At 32.4% G+C, this 9,244-nt stretch overlaps 1 protein-coding gene across 1 annotated transcript; it reads right to left on the bottom strand.

Annotated features, from left to right (window-relative positions):
- Positions 1-4,922: 4,922 nt before the first annotated feature.
- On the bottom strand, positions 4,923-7,583 carry LOC120141776 (probable receptor-like protein kinase At5g24010). The gene has a single exon (XM_039156577.1). The coding sequence runs from the start codon at positions 7,465-7,467 to the stop codon at positions 5,023-5,025; it is 2,445 nt and encodes an 814-aa protein (XP_039012508.1). The 5' UTR covers positions 7,468-7,583; the 3' UTR covers positions 4,923-5,022.
- Positions 7,584-9,244: the final 1,661 nt, after the last annotated feature.

The following is a 9,244-nucleotide window of genomic DNA, read 5'->3' on the forward strand; positions in this document are numbered from 1 at the left end:
AAGTAATAATATATATATATGGAGAAAGCTAAGAAATAACACAGCTCAACAAATTAAACTTGCAATCACCAAAACTAGAAAATAATTAAGTGCTCTCACCATTGATCTTGTCAATGGGTTTTCTCTGACTAATTCTTTTAGGTTAATTAATATATTATTTAATTAATAAATATTAGATGTATTAATAAAATATACTATTTTTTAAATAGAAAGTTGATTATGCACACAAAAGCAAAGATTTAGATACAAAGCACCAATTTTCGTTAATTTACAAACATTGGGTAAAATTTTTTGGCTTAAACTGCCCATTATCATTATGTCTAAAAGCTTTACATTCGATGGCCATAATACAACAACCAAGATGTTACGTTGTTCACTTGGGGTGGTTTTAAAAGATAATAATGTATGATACGTAGGAATTTGATGGCCTAAAATTTATTTCACGTCCCAACTTAATGATTTGGTTTGACATTTGTATAAGCAGACAATGTGTTCCTTTTTATGTGAAATTTTTGTAGACCCTAAGTTTTTTCTATAAAATAATGTTTTGGTTAGAGAATTATTACCACGATTTGGTTAAGCAATGCAACAAATAATTGAGCCTTTGGTTCATATATTGGAGTGACTGTCTATTTGTATTGTGCTATATGAGGTTGCCAAATACCTGTATGGTGGGACAATGTTCAGTTAAATCTCACCTTTAATCCCAAATGCTTAGCCATTGATTATCAATCAACTCATTTTTAATGTAAAATCTTATCAATGTGTTAGTCTCAAGTAGGAATGGCATAACGATCCGAACCCGACGGGAAAACCCGAAACCCGGATAAGTTCAGGTCGGGTCGGGTTTGAATAATATCGGGTCGGGTCAGGTATCGGGGTAAAATTCGGAGATTTTTTCGGGTTCGGGACAAGGTATTCCCGCCCCGATTATATATATATATATAATATTTTATATTTTTTATATTAATTTTATATATAATATTTTATATATTTTATATTAATTATATATATAATATATAATATTTTTATATTAATTATATAATAAAAGCCTTAAGCCCTAAACCCTAAATATTTAAACCCTAAACACTAGCTTTTATAATTATTAAAGTAAAATTTAGTTGATTTTTTGATAAATTTCTCAATGTAGGGAGCTACCAAAGAAAGTGACACGACGATTTTGGATGACTTTATTTGACTTAATATTACGTATGCATATTCGTTGTATGATTTGAATATCGGAACAAGTTTGTATTTAATTATGTACATTTTTATTTTGGAGTTTAGACAATTATTTAGAATTAGGTTTGAATTTGTGATTGTAGTTTGAATTGTAAATCATGTAGACTAATTTTTCAATTTTTTTGTAATCGTTTTTTCTATTTTTTATGAAAATTATGGTTGTTCGATTTTTTCTAGGGATCGGGTCGGGTTCGGGGACGGGGCAAAAAAAATCCCCGACGAGGCACCCCGATAAAAAACCTGACGGGAAACGGGGCGGGGACGGGGGAGCTGAACCCGCCCCGTTGCCATTCCTAGTCTCAAGGGGCACAGTAGAACACATAAGTAAAGTTCAAGAGGGCAAAGTATATACATGGAGAATTTGTGCCATAAACCCAATAATTTATATCAGGGTAAACTACATATTTAATACTTAAATTATTAATTTTATTTTATTTTGGTATTCAAACTTTAATTTTTTTAAAACTATATCTAATGTTTAGTATAGGTTTCATTTTAGTATCCACCATTAAAACTTAACGATGATGTTGATGTATCACCATAAGGTAATATCACATTATCATTGATTTTTTTAAATACCACGTCAGCAATTATGTTAAGTTTTTATCAGCGAGATACTAAAATCGAACTTAAACTAAATGTTATGTATGATTTTGAAGAAAAAAAATTGATACCAAAACGAAACAAAAATAATAATTTAAATATTAAATGTGTAGTTTACCTTTTATATTATTTCAAGTTAATTATTAATGTATTTATAGACACAATAAGAGTAATTAAGCATCATACACCAATTGAAAACATTCTAAATTTGAATTAAAGTCCCAAAAGGATAATATATTAGAGAACAAGAATGTAAATAATCTATAAAGCATGATAATTGAATTTATTCCAAATATAAAATTTCTCGTAAAAGAAAAATTAATAAAATAATTAAGACTATCATATAATACTGTCGGGTGTTATTGAATAAACCTAATTCATAACTATCATAAAAATCTAAAAGAGATTCCAATACCTAAATAAAATAATGAAGATATCTTAATAATTTATGTCACTACGAGAAAATACAACAACAACAACAACAAAACCCTGATTCCCATATGCAATGGGATAAGGGGGAGGTAGGGTAGTAGGCTGACCCCAACGTCAGGTTGAGAGCAGCTTCCGTGGAAGACCTCCGGCAGTCAGAAAATTAAAAATAAAGATAAGATGCAAATGCGTGTATAAATAAATAAATAAATAAATACACAGATGAACAGTCTTCACTAAGAGAAAATAATGGAACTAAAATATAAAAAATATCGACAATATTTTTACATATAATAAATCTATTGAAATAATGAAAGAAAAAAAGGATTTTAATTTATCAAAAGAATATAAATATAGAAATGATTGAAAAAATATAAAAAAATGTTACTTAAATATAATATATAATTAACCCCCCAAAACATAAAATTTTAAGATTAATAGAGTAAACACCTGAAGGTGTAAAGTAAATGGAGTTCAAATGAGTAATTTTTTAAACAAAATAAAATAGATGAAGTCGCATGGTATAAAGTATGGTTTTAATCATAATTTTTTTAAAAAAAAATTGTGATTGATGCATCAACCTTTAAATTTGGTAGCTATAAAAGATTTTATATACATTTAATGATCGTGTGGATCCTTATATAATACAATTCATCTTTGAAGAATTTAAGTGTTAGAAGTATACTAAAATTTTTAAAAATTTTAGTCTAATACGTCTGGTTAAATATTTAGATGATACATTATATTTATTGGACATCTAAGAAGAGTGTTATAAATATGTATTATTTATGGATGTCCATTATGATTGTAATTCTAAGCTTTAGACCTTGAAGTCCACTAGAATTATTATTTGATGTAACTTATTCTCTTTAACAAATAAATATATAGTTTAGGAAAAAATATTATACACATTCTATATTATGAAAATAATACAAAATTCTCTCTTTATTTTTGTATCTCTTATTATTTGTTTGCTTAATATTCTATTCTCTATTTATAACAATTCACAACTTCTAATTTTTTGTGTGCATAAATATTAGGTGTTATTCGCTTATTTATTCTACTTTTTAGTTAAATATTAATCTTAAATCATATAAAACTCTGTCATCAAATAATTGAATTATTATATTCCTAATCTTTCTCACTTTGTTTGTTATCAAATTTTTTATGCCCGAAAAAGAGTGAAATGAAGTGGTTGATCTTTTGAAGAAGAGAATATTCAATTGGCCCCGTGAATAGTCCTGACTGGGTTCAACCAATGAGGCCTAAAACATTCGGCGAGACTTGGTAGTTTTCCCGGATAAACTCGCTCCCCAACTTCTTCCCGGCAGCTTGTCAAAGACTTGGTTGGATATTCCAGCAGTGGTATTTTGTCTTGAGTTCTGTCCAAAACTATGATAATGAAGCATGCATTACATTATTGAGAATCTAAATGAAGAATGCATTACATTATTGGAGAATCTAAATGAAGTATGCATTACATTATTGGAGAATCTAAATTTTTAATGATGTTAGAATATTGCATTGGTCATTGGGAGGCATGTAATAAAGATTAGTCCTGTGAGTTGTAATGTGAATGCCATTAATACCAAATCCCCCAACTGATGAATTTAAAACCTCAGATCCTGTCTTGGGTTTGAACATTCCAAAATGTATTAAATGTTATTTGGTTTTGAATAACTTTGCTTGCGGAACTCACTCTGGCGCTTTAATCCACGGGAAAGTAAGTATACATATGAAAACTTTAAAGAGAAGAAAATGCTTGGCTGAGGTTCAAGTCACTAGGTAAGAAGACTATGACTGTGTGGACTTGGTTGTGCGTGTGGGCACGTGGTTTCACATGCGCCATCATTTGTTTTCTTCGCTTTGGTCGGTGCTTCAATTGTTTTCTTAATGGGCCTATAGACTTAAAGCACCCATAATCACCAAAAATGGATAAAAAGGGTCCATTGCAACAAAACATTGAGGCTCCTGCTTAAAAGATTAAACTATATCCAATGCCACTTTTGTTTCTATTTTCAGTGATCTTTTTTATGAAACAAATATTAGATTTATGTTAAAGAGATTAAAAAAAAAAGGATGTATTGTAAATTTTGGGATCTAACGAATGTTGAGAATGGTGATAGATGATAGCTGACGACAATGATAAGCGCGGTCAACGGTGGAGAATTTTGGCTGGGTTATAAGATTGAGAGAATTTTTAAGGGTTTCTTTTAAATGAAATGGATGAAACAATTGTTCAAAGTTAAATGATCTAAATTTAATCAAATTAGATAACATAAATGATATAAATGTAACAATTGAAAGTTCAATGATCTAGATAAGAAAGCCTTAAATGTAATTTACCTAAAGTTAAAATCATGCAAATGAGTAAAGGTGTTCAATGTGCTGTTTTAATTCAATATTTAATAATTTAATGCTATTTTAGTTATTGATTAGGCTTAATTTTGTCAAATTCTGAGCCTTTCGTTCTAGTTGTTTTAGGTTTAGATATTTAAATTTGAAATTAGCATCTTTATTAAGTTTTGGATTTTAGTTATTTAAGATTTTGAGCATATTTCCAAATTGATATGGAATCATATTTTAAACACTGGGATTTGCCCACAAAAGAGAGAAAATGTTCCAAAAGTTATCTGTAGTAGTTTGCAATGCATAATCATCCTGGATTTGAGTCAACAAAAGCATATAAAAATATACCAAAAAGAATACTACTTACAAAATGTAATTTATTAAGTAAATCAGTGGAGCTCATCTGGCCTCACCAACCCTCAATGTTGAGAAAACTTGGCTAGAAGTTACACCTGAACCATCATCAAGTACCACAGTTGCATCTTCTTCGTCATTCGAAGGTAATGGATGAAGAACCGGCATTGTGAATTCTAATGAAGCATTAGTGGTACTATCTTCATCTGGTCCACCATTCATCGGAGTTAACTGAAGCTGCAATGCGTACTCTAAATCGTACAGCACATCCCGCATAATCGGCCTTTCTCTACCGGATGGCCTTAAACACTTTTCGGCTGTCTCACCAAACTTCCTTAATGAGTTGGGGTTGATTGTATCCACTAGCATTGGATCAATTATCTTCTCAAGTTGGCCTTTTCTCAACCAAAGCATTCCCCATTCGGCTAAGTTCACTTCTTCCCTCCTATTTGACCAGATAACCGCCGGCCTAGCACAGAGTACTTCGAGAAGCACGACTCCAAAAGAGTAGACATCGGATTTGTCCGTCAACTGCAGTGATAGGAAGTATTCGGGGTCGAGATATCCGAATGTACCTTTGACGTTAACACTGTGTTCAACATCAGGAAGGACTAATTTCGAGATACCGAAATCAGCAACTTTGGCTACCAACTGTTCATCAAGTAGGATGTTTGTGGACTTGACATCACGGTGAATGATTTCTCCATTCGAACCAGTGTGTAGGTAATTAAGTCCTTTGGCCGCGCCAATGCAAATTTCAAGCCTCTGCTTCCAAGATAATTCGGATCGAGCACCACACAATTTGTCAACAGAGGGAGTTGAGTAATAAAGATTATCTCTTAGGGTACCCTTCCCCATGAATTCATACACCAATATCATTTCCAATCCTTCATCACAGTATCCTATTAATGAAACAAGATGAAGATGGTGGATTCGGGACAAGACTTCAATCTCTGTCTGAAATTCTAAAAGGCCTTGTCCACGTCCCGGTTCACTCCTTTTAACAGCAACTTTCTTACCATTCAACAATCCTTCATAGACTTTTCCAAATCCACCTTCTCCAATCAACAAACTGGAATGAAAGTTCTTGGTTGATTGCTCAATTTCATGATAAGGTATTCTAAGAGCAAAATTTAAGTTGGAAGGGGACATGTTAGCTGAAGATTGTGAAGCCTTTGCTTTCCTGCACTTCGAAACCACAAGCACTGCCACTATCAAAATAATAACAAATGTACCCCCAACAACTGAACCAACAATAGCAAAGAGATTACTCCTTTTACTTTTAGGCTTCTCTGTAGGCAAAACAATATCCGATTTCTTCATAAACTCCATTATTTCGATTCCATTTAAGAAGGCATTTTGATCCTGAGAGTCGGATGTAGGCCCTACACTTATGTTCATGGTTCCAGATTCATCAGAATCAACCACACAATCGAAGTAAAACGGAGTTTCTAACTGTCCCGTTTGTTCATACGAACTAATCCTCTGGACAAACTTGTTGTAGATGGAGAGATTAAAGACAATAGAATCAAAAGATGGAGCAACTATGTCACAAAAGTGCAAGCGAACAAAGTGTCTAGAACTCTTACTCGCATTAAAGCTCCAAGTTATATTGGACAGATTCAATTTCCTGCTCTCTTCTACATTAATTTCCTTTGCAGTCCTATAAACAAGACTTGGGGCAATATATTCAGTGGCATTTCCCAATTTGTATTTAGGTTCATCACTAAAAAATGAACTGTTCCTAGCAGCTCTTGGATTGAATAAGAAACTATCATCTGGTATCCAGTTCCTCCACAATGTATCACTCTCTGGTGTGAGGATAGGCCCCCCAACATTGATCCTATGAAGGGTATGCAACACCTGAGATTGCAAATGGACGAAATAATTTCGTCGTCCGGCTGCCGGAGTAATGAGCGGAGCGGTATCGATTATGAACTTTTCAGGGGTAAGAAAGACTTCAATGGCGTTTATAAAAGCTAGATTTGATCCTTCAGTAGGTACAAAGTGGATTCTAAATCTTCCTACTCTAACATTGACCAAAAATTCCTTGATGACAGGCAAACCAGGATTGTTTTTGACACTAAAATTTGATAATAGACTAAACTCTGAAGCTACAACACTGAATACAGCGTTGGCTAGATTATTAGAAGATGAAGAAATAAAGAAATGGAGACGTACAAAGTAGGTGCCGCTTTCTTTCATCATAAACTCATAAAACGAAGGCTGTCGATAGGTTCTTGCGGACCAGTAGAGTTGAGACAAGCCGTCCGGGGGACTCGTGTCTTGGACAGTGCTGCTGCCTTGTCCTACGAAGAAGGAAACACCAGAACGCCGGTCGCCGACAAAGTTTCGACCGTCGTTGCCGTTGAAGTTGGAACTTGATCCACAGTTGATGAAGTACTCAGCAGGACGCGTGTAAGCTGATGAGAAAGGTAGTAGAAGAAAAAGGAAATGGAGGCCAAGGAGAAAGATGAATTGTTGGAACATGATGAGCTTTTCCACGGGAGAGAAATGAGATGTTAGTATTGTAGCTCAAATTTTTTTCAATGGAGGTCAAGTTATGACAGAGTAAAGGTGGTGGGAATCAATCAAGAATACGACTAGTTAAATTAAAATAAGATAAAGGAGCTTTAAAAAATGTTGAAGACAGAGGTGGTGGTGGTGGTTGATCATGTATTTTAAGAGGGAAAAATAGTGGAATGTGAAACACATGATTGACGTTGCATTTCCATATAAATAAATGTAACCCGTTAACAAAACAGGTTTACCTTGTCTCCGTGTGATGCATTAACAACTGATTTTCCAAAAGATTTAGAATTTTGCTTTTATTATTAGTATTATAGTGTTGCAATTTCTTTGATGCAGACTCCAAAAAGAATATGAATTATTGGTGTGGACAGTCAAAAAAGAAGATGAATTATTGGTGTGGACAGTACAAAAAAGTATTATATGTTGCAATTTCTTTGATGCAGACTCCAAAAAGAATATGAATTATTGGTGTGGACAGTCCAAAAAAGTAGGATAATCTTTTTTCTTTTGGTCAAGTTTAATAAAGAAGCAATGTTTAAACCCTAATCCAAAACAACCAAAGTGATTGCGTTCACATACTGCATCCCAACAAGAAGGAGAGAGCATTTCTGCGTATAATCGAGGGAAAAAAAACTTCATCTTTCGATTTAGTAAGTTCCAGCATCTCGGGTGGGGAGAGAGCATGCCTTGAATCTTAATTCTTATTATCTTTGCCAGTAACCAAAAAAAAAATCTCTAACTTTTTTCTGAATATTTGTCCCTTAAAATATCAAAAGTTACTATCGCTATTTTTTTATATTATTATAAGAATCAGTCAATTATAGTGTATCACTTGATAATGTTAACAATATAACTTATGAGAAGAATAAATGATATATTAAGTTTTTCGGATTTTATTTTTCTTTACTTCAATCTCTAAAAAAAATATTTAAACTGAAATTGAACTTTATCTATTTTTGTTTTATGATTTAATCTAATATTATTTGTAATATATTTTATTCAACTTTATGTAATATATCAATTTTATTAATAGGAATATGACACATTCCATCATCCATTGGAGGAAAAATAAGAGAACACTAATTCCTATCAAAGGAGTAGAACTTGTATCTCTTTAAAAAGATAACTCAACATTCAACAATTAAACCTTGAACTTGTTGTTTTATGGACAAAATTAAAATTAAAATTCATTAATAGTACCAATGGTAATTTTTTTTAGTTTTAAATTTAAATAATTATTTTTATAAGATATACCTTGAGTTGTTAATCGTATTTTCTTTTAAGTTGATTTTGAATAGCTAACTAGTACAGCTTACAATTTTGTAACGGATCACATTTGGTTATTCCAGTCGCGAATCAGCCTGAATTTTATTGAAATCGGCTCGGCAGGAGCCTTATGGGAAATAACTGAGCCAACTATATCGGGCCTAAATAGATATCCGTCCATCATCCAGATCCGAGATGCGGTATTTCAAATACTGGAGTAGGCCCAGCCTAATGAAACAAATCTTTTAATAAAAGGAATTTAATTAACTAATTAAAAAAAAGAAAGCTAGGAAATATTAGGGGAAATATTAGGGCAAAGAGGCATTAGAGGCTCTTGTATTTTTGGGAAAAAATCAATGTGACCCTCAAATTATTTTTTCACCCAATATAACCCTCCAACTAAAAAAATAAAAAAATTCAATGTGACCCTTTAATCACGTTTTCTATCGTCAATGGTTACAATGTTGAC

This window comes from Hibiscus syriacus, unplaced genomic scaffold (genome assembly GCF_006381635.1).
Source record: "Hibiscus syriacus cultivar Baekdansim isolate YM2019G1 unplaced genomic scaffold, ASM638163v2 tig00110813_pilon, whole genome shotgun sequence".
NCBI lineage: Eukaryota > Viridiplantae > Streptophyta > Magnoliopsida > Malvales > Malvaceae > Hibiscus > Hibiscus syriacus.